The 13,262-nt window shown below is 49.8% G+C and overlaps 2 protein-coding genes across 5 annotated transcripts in view; one reads left to right on the plus strand and one right to left on the minus strand.

Moving 5' to 3' along the window:
- Window positions 1–12,910, minus strand: part of Ciita (class II major histocompatibility complex transactivator) — a 38,611-nt gene extending 25,701 nt beyond the window's left edge. The window contains exons 1-5 of one of the 2 annotated variants that reach the window (XM_055597702.1): window positions 12,849–12,910; window positions 2,622–2,768; window positions 2,304–2,399; window positions 1,193–1,255; window positions 961–1,041 (exon numbers count right to left, since the gene is read on the minus strand). In XM_055597702.1, the coding sequence (XP_055453677.1) occupies window positions 961–1,041; window positions 1,193–1,255; window positions 2,304–2,399; window positions 2,622–2,748 (367 nt within the window). In that variant the 5' untranslated portion in view covers window positions 2,749–2,768; window positions 12,849–12,910. Of the gene's footprint in view, window positions 1–960; window positions 1,042–1,192; window positions 1,256–2,303; window positions 2,400–2,621; window positions 2,769–12,848 lie in introns of those variants that run through there. The other variant, XM_055597704.1, reaches the window with a different exon arrangement.
- The window catches only part of Tvp23a (trans-golgi network vesicle protein 23 homolog A), a 141,030-nt gene that overhangs the window by 39,988 nt on the left and 87,780 nt on the right, over window positions 1–13,262 (plus strand). The gene's annotated exons all lie outside the window — the stretch shown is intronic.

Genomic DNA, 13,262 nt, shown 5'->3' on the forward strand with positions numbered 1-13,262 from the left:
CACACACACACACACACACACACACACACACACACACACACACACACCTCACAAGAAATATAGGACTGGAGACGTGGCTCAATGGTTAAGAGCACTGTCTGCTCTTCCACAAGACCTGAGTTCTATTTCTAGAACCCACATGATGGTTCACAACAGTCTGTAACTCTAGTCTCTGGGGATTGGATGCTCTCCTCTGGCTTCTGCAGGAACCAAACACACATGTGGTACACAGACATGCATGCAGGCGAAACACGCAGACACATAAATAAATACATTAAAAAGAGGAATAAGCATAACTAAGACAGTGACTTTATGTGGCTGTGTGGTCAAGGAGGGCTTCCTGGATGGTGTGAGGCTTTGAGGACCCAACTATGGGAAGAGTGAGAGGAAGGTACTCCAGGAAGAGGTCATACTGGGGCCGGCTGCCAAAGTAGTGTGTCTCTGTGCTGAACCAGCAGAGGAGGAAAGACAGGCCACACAGGCCTCTCAGCATGCATCCTATGATGCTGGAGGGTCAGCAAGGCAGGGATATCTTAATCTGCATGGAAAAAGCACACTGGCCGTCAGATGAGGCTAGACTAAGGAGGCAGGAGAAGAGCAGGAGGCCAAGAGAGTTGCAGGTACCCAGCCAAGGTGACACAGCCCATAAACAGCAGAGCCAGGGTTCCAGCCCAGTCCTGAATGATGCCTGGCTCACTGGTTAAGAGATTTCCCTCAGAGACCCAGAGGGAAGCAGGGCCTGGTCACTGAGGAGCAGGAATCAAAGAGTCTCACACAGACCCTACAGGGTGAGGGACATTTGCTCCAGCGCTGTTTCCTTGCTGAGGAATAGTGGCATGAGGATGTGGTGGGGAGGCAGGCGGGACTTAATGGAAGCAGCTGGGACCCCAGCAGCCGCATGTGCAGCAGGATGGAGACAGAGATAAGGAAGGACCAGAGGTCAAGGAGGGGCTCACTCACATCTCTTCTGAGGTCTCCTTCCTGCTTCTCCAGGGACCTCGGTACTCCTCCCACAGCCTTCCTCTGCTCCAATATACTCTACTTTGGAGAGACAGCAGAGACACACATTACAATCACAAAGCCACTTCTGCCATTGCGGCGAGGAGGTGTGGCTGTCAGGCATTTCTCTAGGTCAGGAAGGAATGGAGGCTGAGCCAAGATCAGCTCCCCCCCACCCCCGCCCCCGACTTACTGAAGAAGTCCTTGCCGAGGCCCTCCAGCTGGCTGTCCTGGAACACATATTGATCCAGTTCCGCTGCCAGGTGAGGAGACATACAGTCAGTCAAAAGGGTTTCCCCTGCGGGCAGTGGTGTAATCCCAGAACTCAGGAGGCAGAGGCAGGTGGATCTCTGAGTTCAAGGCCAGCCTGGTCTGCAGTGTGAGTTCCAGGGCAGCCAAAGTTACAGAGAGACCCTGTCTTGAAAACAAAACAAAACAACAAACAAACAAAAAACAAACAAAAAAGGGCTCCCAGAAGTCCTACTGTGTGTCTAAGCCTCAGGCTAGTTACCTAGAAGCTGCAACTTTCTGGGCCTGTTGCACAGTCGGGTCTCTATAAAGGTTGAGTATAGGTTGAATGAATGAATGAACGCACATTGCCTTTCATATGCTTTTTGTCTTATTAAATGAGGAAAGCCTGTGCTTGTAAAAACATGTCTATCATCATAAAGCATTGCAAAGCAGAACAGTAATGCTGTCATTGGGATTGAGTTCAAAGTCTGTCTTTATACTCCCCCAGCTTTAGTGGAGCAGTGCAGCAGTGAACACATGGCCAGAATCAGCTGCTGCGCTGACAGCTCACTGCCTTAGTGTTGGAGAAGGCTGTGTGCTGTGAGCTCTGTGGGAAAGAGGAGCAGAAAGGAATATGGAAATGGAAGCACGGAGCTGGACGTGCTGTGTGCCTGTGATCCTGTGCTTGGAAGGCCGAGGCCGGAGGATTGCCATGACTTTAAGACTGGCCTGGGATACACAGTGAGTTCCAGGCCAGCCTGGGCTACAAAAGACCCTGTCTCAAAAAGAAAATAAAACAAACCTAACAAGCAAAAAGCAGAAAGAAAGGAAGGGAAGTACCATAGTGGGACGTGATTGGCTAGTCATCAGGGAAGGGGCGGGTGTCCCGCAGTGCCCCCTCCTTCTTCCTCCTAAAATACCATCTTTTCCAGCCCTAGCTGCTGTCCCTAGCTGCTGTCCCGAGCTGCGATTTTGGTGGGAGGAATTTTTTTGTTGTTCCAAGTGACCTAGTAAGACTAGTGAAAGAGACTTCTTCCCCGCTGTCCGTTCTCTGACCTCCGCTGCCCCCTTACCAATGTTGGCATAGGCCTCCCGGGTCTCTTCATCCCCTTCCATATCTTGCAAAAGCTTGCTGAACTGGTCGCAGTTGATGGTGTCTGTGTCAGGCTCTGCAAGCAGAAAGCCCCTAGGATAAAGCCTGGGAGTGTGGGAGGAGGGGTTGTGGGGATGGAGGGAGACAGCTCCAGTTGAGGGTCAGCGAGATTAGCATGGGCTGGGAGCTGTCCGTGGTTCTGACAATCAACCTGTGGCTTTCTTGGACTTGCTCACAGTCGGGAGTCAGAAGGACTGAGAAGGCCAGGAGAGGCCCAGGAACAAGGAACAAGGCCCACCTGAGCAGAGCTCGATCTCCTCCTCCCCCGCCAGGTCCATCTGGTCATAGAGGTGGTAGAGGTGTAGGGGGTCCGCATCGCTGTTAAGGAGCTCCAGGTAGCTGCCCTCCAGAGACCCGAGTTCCATGGTGGCACACAGACTACGGCCTGGGAGAAGAGACACACTCAGATGTCTCATTGCATGGTAGGAAAAGGCAGAAAATGAGCACTAACTACTATTGAGAGCTGGGATGTGTGGAGCCAGAAGATATGAGCAAAGGGCTCCAGACACCAGAGAGGAGTTTGAGACCCATCTGTGAGGCCTTAGGCAAGCGACATATCCTCTCTAAGTATTCATTTTCTGGAGACACAGGGAGGAATGCTCCTGTGGAACCTTGAAAGGCCAAGGGTGCCTCAGTGCCTCATGACATTTACACAGATGTCTCCAGTCAAAGGAAGCTCATCATGTTGGAGAGACATCAGAGAATGGAGTCTTCACTCCAGGCTGGATCTTCTCACCTCAGTGACCCTGCTTCACTCATGCCCAGACCTCCTCAGGTGTTGGAATTTCCCAATGCCTCTGGGGCCATGCTTCCTGTGTTTCTGCTTGCTTAGGCATTGCTTCAAAAGTCTCTCAGATTGGCCGTTTCGCTGCCAGAAATTCCGAAAGGGATGGGAGGCAGAGATGACCTTGCTCACCCTAGTGTGAAGAAGGGTCCTCTGTAGCTGCCCCAGCCCATGGCAGATGGCCCAAGCCATCTGGGACTGAGCAAAGACCTATCCTCTCAGCTTCTTCACCCTCTAGCCATGCCTATGAGGGAGTTTCTAGATTGTATTGATTGAGGTGGGAAGGCCTGTCCTAAATGTGAGAGCACCGCTCCATGGCTGGGACTTCAAAAGAAGAATGTGAGCTGAGCATCAGCCTTCATCTCTCTGTGCTTCCCCGGTGCAGATGTGGTGTGAGCGGCTGCCTCACATTCCTGCCCCCTCACACTCCTTCACCTTACACTCCTTCACCTCACACCCTTGCCACCATGACTTCCTTATGCAATGGACTGTACTTTCAAACTGTGAGCCAAAATCAATGCTTCCTTAAGTTGCCTTTGTCAAGAATCTTGTCACAGCAATGAGACAAGTAACTAATACAGTGCCCCTCCTCAAGCCTGAAGCACACGCCAGGCTCTTCCCACACATAGGAACTCCCAGATACCCAGAGCTCCTGGAGTTGGATTGCAAGCTTTCCATGTGCCGCCTCAGGTTTCACTCATATCTTTGCTAATTATGTTCCTGTCTCTCAGATGAAGAACCAGATCCGAGTAATGGGTGGCAGGCCACATCTTCTTCTGCCACCACGGAAGGTGCTGTCACTTGGGAAGGAAAGATGTGGGTAACAAGGCAATTTCCTCTTCTGAGTAAAAGTCTGGGCACATGGGAGGCTGCCTTCTTGGTGGATGGGCAGTGTTCTTATGCCTTCTGCAAACTGCCCTTCCAAGGCTTCCACACCGTCCTAGGAGACATCCCTGGCGCTTTCCACCACCAGTCCTCTGGGGACATATTTCTATCCCCCCTACACAGCACAGTGGAGGGTTTGGGGGGGGGACTAATGAGCATGCTGTGAGCTGAAGCGCTCAATGAACTCAAGATTTAAAGGTTTCCCAAATGTCCACAAGATGACACCATAAAAGTTGAAGGAAGGTGCTGCCTGAGTGTGGTGTGCTTCAGTGTGTGGAGGTAATGGTATTTCCTGTGCATGCGCTGTGTCTGTGCATGTGAGTGAAGGGCCCACAGATGTCAGAGAAGGTGTTGTGACCCCTGCAGCTGGAGGTACACACAGTTGTGAGCAGCCTGGTGTGGATGCTGGGAGCTAGCTCTGGTCTTCAGGAGAAGCAGCACGCACCATCAGCACCTGAGACATCCAGTACATCCAGTACAAGTTTTCAAAATGATCCTGTGTCTTTGTCACTCTGTAAGCTGTCTAAGATGGGTATCGGGTGGGGGTGAGGTCTCTGTCCAAGATGAGGACTTAGGACTGGGCAGGAGGAGAGAAGTGCCATAGGCAAAGGAGGAAGTGGCTTTCAGGCCTTGCCTTTCAGAGTAGACAGCTCAGTAGCGTGACACCAAGGGGAGGCTGACAGAAACTGCTAGTCTCAGTCAAGACTTTCACTTCCTTCAGGAGCTTCAGGTGAGAGATCACAGGAGACAGAAGAGGAACTGAGGCACGTAAGCAATATTGAGAGGCTGAGCTGGGGTGGACCTCAGTGGTGGTGATCTTGCCTCGAATGTGGGTTCCCTCCCAGTGTGTGCTTGTGCCCACTCATGTGCACATACAGACACACACACACACACACACACACACACACACACACACACGCCAAAAAAAGTAGTGAGGGACTTTGGAGTTGGGAATTTCCTTTGGTAGCAGGAAGATTGAAAGACCTGTGTATGAGAAGTTTCACATCAGGAGCATCTGAAAATACCGCTATTTTTTTGGCTCTAGGTTGCCACTATGAATGGTAGGTTGAAGTATGGCTTCAAAACTGGGGCTTAAGTCAGGTCCATGATATTAGTGGTTCTGTTTCCGAGGCTAATGAGTATACTCGAGTGTGCGCACACACGTATGCGCGTGTGACCATCACAGTGTCCTGATATGGAACATAGAATCTGCTATTGCCGCTAAACCCAGTTGCTGACGGTCCTCTGTCAGCTGCTATTCTTCACGCTTCGGCTCCTTCAGCTCTTGGTTTACGCCTCTTGCCTGGAAGGCTGTCTGAGGTCCTCCTGGCTTAGCCTGCTGTAGAACGATGGCTCAGGCTAGAGGGTCGCTTGTGCAGAGGCAATAGGAGCATGATTGAAGCTGGGAGGGGGCTAGCCTGAGGACCACAACTGTCCTGAGCCCCGGAGGATGGCACAGGGAACACAGGGTCTGCAGCTGTGCGGTGCTGGAGTCCCACCCCCAGCTCATTAGAGAAAGGTGATTAGGGAATCTGAGATGCAATCACCTTACAATTCTCCCTGGCCTGTTGCCAGGCTTACTCTCTGTGTCCCAGAACCCTCAACCATCTTGGTATTTCTGACCCAGCTCCCTAACTCCTCTGGGCTCAGAGAAGCCACCTAGTACATGGTAAGACACAGTGATTAGAAAAACCAGAAATAGATTTGGCTTTGGTCCCTGGCAGCAAGCCACAGGGCTTTTCCATGGTGGAAGTGTGGCCGAGGAAGCGGGGTAGTCCAGCCATAGGGGCAGCTGAGTTTACAACAGTGCATTGGCACATGATCAGTGCAAGAGTCATGAACCTTGAGATCCAAGCCTGCTCTGCTCCGGCAGGGTGTGTTACTCTGGGAAAGCCCCTTCCCTTCTCCATTTCCCAGGGATGTCATCTGTTAAATAGGAGGGTTGTAGCAGATCAGTGGCTTTCAAGTGACATTTTACCAGGATTCCAGATCCTTTAATAAGTGAGAAAAAAATTTCTGGCTGAAAGGGCATTGAGGAGCCTAGAACCTCTTTTTCTCAAAGAGGGGCTTCACAGAATAGTCTAAAAAGGCAATTGTAAGAGGCTGCTATCATGCAGGTCTGCAATCTCAGCTGCTCAAGAAGCTGCGGCAGGGGGATCATGAATTTGAGGGTAATGTGGGCTTTATTGTGAGACCTTGTCTCAATCACACAACAAGAGATTTTGTTGTTTTGAGATTCAAGCCTGGTGGAAGAATACTGTGATACTAGCTTTAAGTGGCAGCAGGAAGGTTGTAGGTTCAAGGCCAGTTCGAAGGTACATAACAAAAAGTAAAAACAGGGTTGGGGTATACAGAGCAGTGCTCAACATGTGGGCAGCCTGCAAGACAAAAGCAAGTAGAACAAAACCCCACAACTTCACATCATTCAGGAATGGCAAAAGGGGGCTGATGGCTGCCAGAGGGTGGATGGAGCCAGAGAAGAATGAATGGGCAGAGTGCTGCAGCTTGCAGGGCTGTGAAACCACTCCGGAAGACACTGCCATTACAGACACGCATCGAAACACACTTGTCCACACCCGTGGAATGCATCCTACCAAGACTGAGCCCGACTCTGGCTTTGAATTTTAAGTGATAATGAGATGCTGCTGCAGATTGAAAGATGGCAGAATAGACTGCTCTGAGGTAAAGGTGGATGGTTGGGGAGGCCATGCATTCATGGGCATAGTGGATGAGAAAAAAAAAATCTCTGCATCTTCTGTTAAATATTGCCAAAACCCTGAAAAAAATTTAAAAAGTGAAAAAGCAAGCGAGCAAGCAAACTGAAGACCAAGGCTGACGAGATGACTCAGACAGTAAAATGCCTGCCATGCAAGAGTGAAGCCTGAGTGCCAGTCCCCAGGACCTGTGTAACAAACAAGGTCATGTGTACCATGTGGGCTTGGGCGGGGTACAGATAGATCCCCAGAACTAACTACTCAGTCAGTATAGCCAGTTAATGACCTCCAGGTTCAGTGCAAGACCTGCTACCCTCGGACCCGCCTGCATATGTACACAGAAACAGCATAAACCGAAGTGGGGAGGGCAACCCACAACAACAGGCTGGGCATGGTGGGAAGTGCCCAGAGTCCCAGCCCTAGGAGGCAGAGACAAATGGAAGGGGCCCTGGAGACACTGGGCCGCTAAGTAGCCTAATCAGTGTGCTCAAGGTACCAGCGAGAGGCCCTGTCTCAGAAACGAAGGTGGACAGTGCCTAAGGAATGACACCCAATGCTGATCTCGGCCATGTGCACAAGCACACATGTGCTCATAGTAGAAAAAAAGAAAAAGAAAGAAAGAAAGAAAGAAAGAAAGAAAGAAAGAAAGAAAGAAAGAAAGAAAGACGCAAACAAGAAAAGAGAAGGAAGGCAGGGAGGGAAGAAGGAAAGAAGAAAGAAAAATAAAAGGAGAGAGAAGAAAAGGAGAGAAAGAAAAAGGAAGAGGAAAGAAGGAGAGGAGAGACGGAAGGAGAGACGGAAGGAAGGAAGGAAGGAAAGAAGGAAGGAAGGCCAACAACCACTTCACACAGAGCTGCAGTGCAGGCTCTAGTGTGCTCTAATTTGATGCTTCAGCCTTCGTGGATGCTGTAGCACCATCCAGACCCACCCTATAGGATAGTCTATGAGTTGACCAGCAGCTGTGGTTTCCAATAGTATTGGTTATTCCCAGTACTCCCCAGGAATAACCAAAGCCACACCACTTCTCCATATGATGTCTTTCAGAACTCATGTGCCGGTGTCCTAACCTTAGCTTGCTAGTACTGAGAGGTGGGGAAATGAAGGCTAGATGAGGTCACTAGGGTAGAATCTGTATGATTGGGTTAGCAGCTTTCTCAAAAGGGGAAGAGTCCTGAGCAGTACCCTGGCTCCATTTTGCCACATGACACCCTCTGTCATGCTAAGATGTACAAGAAGGCCCCTGAGAGGTGTCCACATTCACACTCTTGTACTTCGTCAGTGCAGCTGAGTCCTCCCTCAGTCCCCTAGTGCACCTCCCCCTAAGCCCAGGCAGCCTCTGATATGAACATCTCCAGCTCAGTGGAGTGGCACAAAAGCCTCACCTCTGATTTTTTTTAAATATTCTTTTTCTGAATATGACCAGCAAATCATACAGAAACCCACAAAAGACACCACTGTGGCTGCTACAGGCAAGACTCCTCTACTGCGCTCTGAGCCCTGAATGGAAATACCCACTGAACCACAACTTGGAAGATCTTGATCCACAAATGGAGCAAATGTAGCCTGCACGGGCACTGGTAAACGGTAGGCACCTGGGGTCTAGGGCAGGAGGAAGGGGACCCCCTGGGAGAGCTGCAGCCAGAGGACCAGGAGTGTCACACACTTTCCATAACAAGAGCCCCTCCTCAGCTACAAGAGCCCAACAAGTCTAAACAGTCGTTTGGCAGGCAGTGGCTTGGAGAGAAAATTCAGCATACTTTTCAAGAAAGAAACCCAAGGCAGATGCTGAGCAGGAGAAGGGGGAGCCTAACTATGGCTACAGTTTAGCAAGGCAGGGTTCCAAGCTCCAGTTCCAACCCTGACATGAATTAGGAGTGCCCATGCTTTCAGGGAGCTGTCGGTGAACACCCAAGGTTGTCAGTGAAGGGCTCTAACAAGCTAACATGGTGCCAGCAGGTCGTGGCCTCCTCCTTCCATTTTCCTTATTGATCCATTAGATTACATTCCTAAAGATAGCCACCAAAGTCCATGCACTTATTTGCCTACTTCCTTATGCCTAACTCCTTCCTAAGGCTGCCCTCTTTGGCTATTGACCCCCTGCAGTGACCTCTCCCTTCCTGGATTTCTCCACAGCCTCATCTTTTTTACCTTTAACTCAGTGCCATCTGCCTGACTGTATTATTGTTTTGACAAGACTCAATTTGGTTATCTTAGTAGCTTCCTTATACTAATATTTTGAAAAAATATAAATGTGGTGTTTACAGTTTGGAATATTTATCAGTAATTACTAATACTAATACTGGTAGTATACTAATACTACCAGTATTAGTATTAGTATTAGTAGTATTTTGAGATATGGTCTTACTATTTTACCTTGGCTGTCCTGGAAATCACTGTGCAAATCAGGCTGGCCTTGAACTCTCAGAGATCTGCCTGCCTCTGCTACCCAAGAGCTGGGATTAAAGGCGTGTGCCACCACATCAGGTTGTCTGAGGTCTTTGTTTCTTTGAGAAAGGTTTTCACTGGGCCTCCTATGTGGTGGGGTTGCAGATGTGTGTCATGATATCTGGTTCAACTATGCTTATTTTAAAAGAAAGCCATTAGGCGGTAGAGATGACTCAGCCGGTTAAGGGGATCCCCAGGACCTACATGCTGAAAGGAGAGAAGTGACTTCCACAGGATGTCCTCTGACCTGCACAGGTATTTCATGGTCTAGCTCCCCTACCCTACACAACCAAATAAATGAACAAATGTCAAAATAAACAAATGAAGGAAATCTAGCTGGGTATGGTGGCTCACAGCTGTGATCCCAGAATTTTAGAGGTTAAAGTGGAAGATGATAGTGAACTTGAAGCCATTTGGGGTTCAAAAGAAAGAAATAGCTTTTTGAAATCAAAAGCAAGTAGCCAAACAGATTTCTTGACATTAACATTTAAAGCTAGCAATGCTACAAATAGACTCTAGGCTGCTGGGCATGATGGTGCATGCTTGTAGTATCAGTACTTTGGGAAGGCAGAGGCAGGAGATTGCGAGCTTGTGGTACAGAGTGAGGACCTTATTCCTCAAGGTCTCAAAAATTATAACCCAAACAACTACAAACACAACAAAAAACAAAACAAGAAATAGTTCAAGCTGAGTGCCCACCAACCTTGCCTGTGAACACAGCACATGGTCTTCCTGGTTAGAATGTTCTTCTACCATTGTGTTCAGACTGGGGAGGAAACAGGAATAAACCCCAAAGATGTCTTAACAAGCCAGACACAAGAGGTTGGACATGAATGACCACACTTATACAAAGCACAAACAGCAGTCCAAATCAGGAGTCAGAGAGCTAGACAGTAGAATGGAAGTCACCAGGGACCAGGAGAGTTGGAGTTGCTGCTTCATTGCCCAGAGTTTCCATTTGGGGGGACAGGGAAAGGAAAAGTTCTAGAGACAGAGGTTGTGATGCTTCCAGAACACTATGAACACGCTCCATAATAAACTTATGTTGTGTATTTTCACCATGATTTTACAAAAAAAAAAACAAAAAACAAAAACAAAAACAACAACAAAAAAAAAAAACCAAAAAACAATGCTGCCACCTGCCACCCAAACAAAACAGCACTATGGAAACAATGCCAGCTTCTCTATCCCTGTTTTAAAGTGGTGGCATCCCCCTAAAACTCCCAGCTCTCAGGGCATCTGGGACAGAGGATGGCATGTTTGAGTCCAGCTGGACTACAAGCCAGACCTTGTCTCAAAACAGGGGAGAGAGAACTAGTGAGATGCCTCAGTGGGTAAAGGTACCTGTGGCCAAGCCTGAAGACCTGAGTTCAATCCCCAGCCCCCACACAGTGGAAGGAGAGAGCCAACTCTTGCAGAGTTGTCCTCTGACCGCCACATGTGCATATTGGCACATGCTCTGACTTCTTCCACACCATAACTAGAGAAATAAACAAAATGTAATTACATTTTTAAGAGGAGGGGTGTAAAAGAAGAAGGAGGGAAAGGAATGAAAAAGACAAGAGAATGAGGGAGTGGAAGAAGAGGCGGAGAAAGAGCAGGGCAGGGAGGAGAACATCACCAGTCTTGTTAGGCACTGACAGTGAGGTACAGACTTTCTCTTCACTAGGGAAAGAGGCTGAAGTCTGCTCCCTGTGTGAGAAGCTTCCTCAGCCACTGCCTCTTTGTGAGGCACCTTTGGTGTGCCTCAGGTCTCTGGGAGTCCCTTGCTCCTGACACATGCTGGCTGTTTTCCAAAGCACTCCTGCATACATGAGACAGATATCTGGGAATCTCTTGTGATTTGCCCATTTTTCAGAGGCGTGATGGAGAAGGGAAGCCACTTGTCAGCCAGGATGACCAAAGGCAAGCCTGAGCATTAAACCTAGATGCTTCCCCTCCCTACAGCAACTCTTCTGATTGCCTGAGACTACCACAGGGCCTGGGCACACCATCCTCCAGTTAATTTCCAGAGTGTATACAAGAGAAAATCTCTGTCTCCATCAGACCATCTTTGCTGTACTACCAGGTCTCTCTTTAACAGCCTGCTCAGAACCCATCAGCATTCATGGAAATCCACATCTGCTACCCAGGCAGCAGACAAGTTTCTCAGGAGATCTGGGTTAAAATCCTGACTCTCTCAACAGCTTGCTATATGGCCTTTGGCAAAACAATATCAAACATAAGCTTTAATTAATAAGTGTTATTATATATCATTATAGGTTATTTGTATAAGTATGTATAAATTATTATATATTACTTGATTATAAGTATAAAGTAACTTAATATATGTGAGTAGACTAACATGTCTTTAAAAACAACAACGAGAGACCACTTCCCCAGACTCAGTGTTCACAGATCACAAAGATAGCAAAGAGATAAATCAGTGTCTCTCCTTGGAAGTCACTAGAATCACCAGGGAGAGGTGGTTTAACCCAGGTTCACAGGCTCTGCTCTCAGGGAACATGGGTTGGACAGAAGCAGGCCTTGGTACCCCCAGGGCCTGTCTGAGACCTTAGGGGAGGGGCTTGGTACCCCAGAACAGGGCCTGAGCAGAGCTAGAAATCTTGAGTGGGGCTAGGGACCCTGTGGCCCTGGGACCTGTCATCAGCAGCCTCCCAGAAGATTTCCCAAGCTTGGGCTCCTGGGACCTCGGGTTCCGGTTCCGCATCTCTAAGGGCTCCTCCTCACCCACATTCTGAGCCTCCAGGAAAACAGGTTCTGCAGTCGGAAGGGGACGCTCTTTGGCTACACCAGACTACAGAGGAGGAAAACTCCATTTTCTTTAATCTGCCTGAGAAGTTTTGTTTATTTATTGGGAAACACAGATCTAAGACTTTGCTGGGAAGTGAGGAGCTCCAAGCGGTGATAGGAAGAGGGCCACACAGTGGGCGACTAGGTGCGTGAGGCCTGGGGTGGAGAAAGGAGCCATGGAACTCTGTAGGAAGAGGGCACGTGCTTAGGTCCCATTCAAAGCTAGGCTTAGTGGTTGCAGTTCTCGTTGTTTGCCCCCCCCCCCCCCCCCCCGCCCACCGCCGAGAGAACTGTACCCACCCTCTCAGCAACTCTCCTAAAAGGATGTGGCAAAGTAAGACGGATGTCTTCACCTTGCCCCCCTCACCCTATGCTGTTTCTATGCCAAGTTCTCACAAGAAGGACCCTGTACCAAGTCTCCAGAATCAGAGGTGGTCTGTCTGCACAAGCAAAATAAAGGACCAGTGAAGGGCGGTCCCTGGGTGCTGTAGATGTCAAGGGCTAGTAGAGTGCACGCCTGCCCCCTTCCTCTGCCCCCCGCCCCCCCATCTGCCTCCCAGAGCGGCAAGACACTCTTACAGGGGTGTCCCCGCCACCTACCCCACCAGGAGCGCTGTCAACTGGCGCGGGCTCTGGCAACTGGCGCGGGCTCTGGCTCTCACATCCTGCGCGCAGTTGGTCCAGGATCCGAGAAGCCTCTCTACCTTCTGCACTCCCATCTGGCTCTTTCCGGCCAGGCTGTCTGACTCTGTCTGACCTCGGGCAAACAGTTGCCACCAGCCTCAGAGCCTCGGATTCCCACCCTAATTTTAGCGGCTGCAAAGGGGACCTTGGAGTCACCTACTGGGCTCCTGCGCGTTGCCGCTGCAGGTCTCTTCGTGCGCTGCAGGTCTTTTTGCCTTCAGCTGCGTGGCTCCTAGGAGCTTGGGGCGGCAGTCTCTGGCAGTCACCTCACCTCCTGCTCTGTGGCCGCTTATTTTTCCCCTTTCACTTTCTATATGCACCTTCAGCGTTGGGCCAAAGGCAGAGCTAAGCAGGAACGCCCTCCCCCTCCCCCGAAAGCGACACACCACGTGCTTTCTCAAAAGCATCCACATGCAACCCAAGTTTGCTCAGATTGAGTGTTCCCAGAGGACCTGCCCCGGGCAGAGCTCGCTTAGACCAGCCCCTGCCCAGGAGGAGAGGGCTGCGCAATGTGAGCCAGCCTGAGCTCCAAGACAGATGTTTGGTTTGCAGGCCACCTCATCTACACCCTTGG

The sequence above is a fragment of the Psammomys obesus genome, unplaced genomic scaffold (genome assembly GCF_907164565.1).
Source record: "Psammomys obesus unplaced genomic scaffold, mPsaObe1.curated_primary_1811, whole genome shotgun sequence".
In the NCBI taxonomy this organism is placed as follows: Eukaryota; Metazoa; Chordata; class Mammalia; order Rodentia; family Muridae; genus Psammomys; species Psammomys obesus.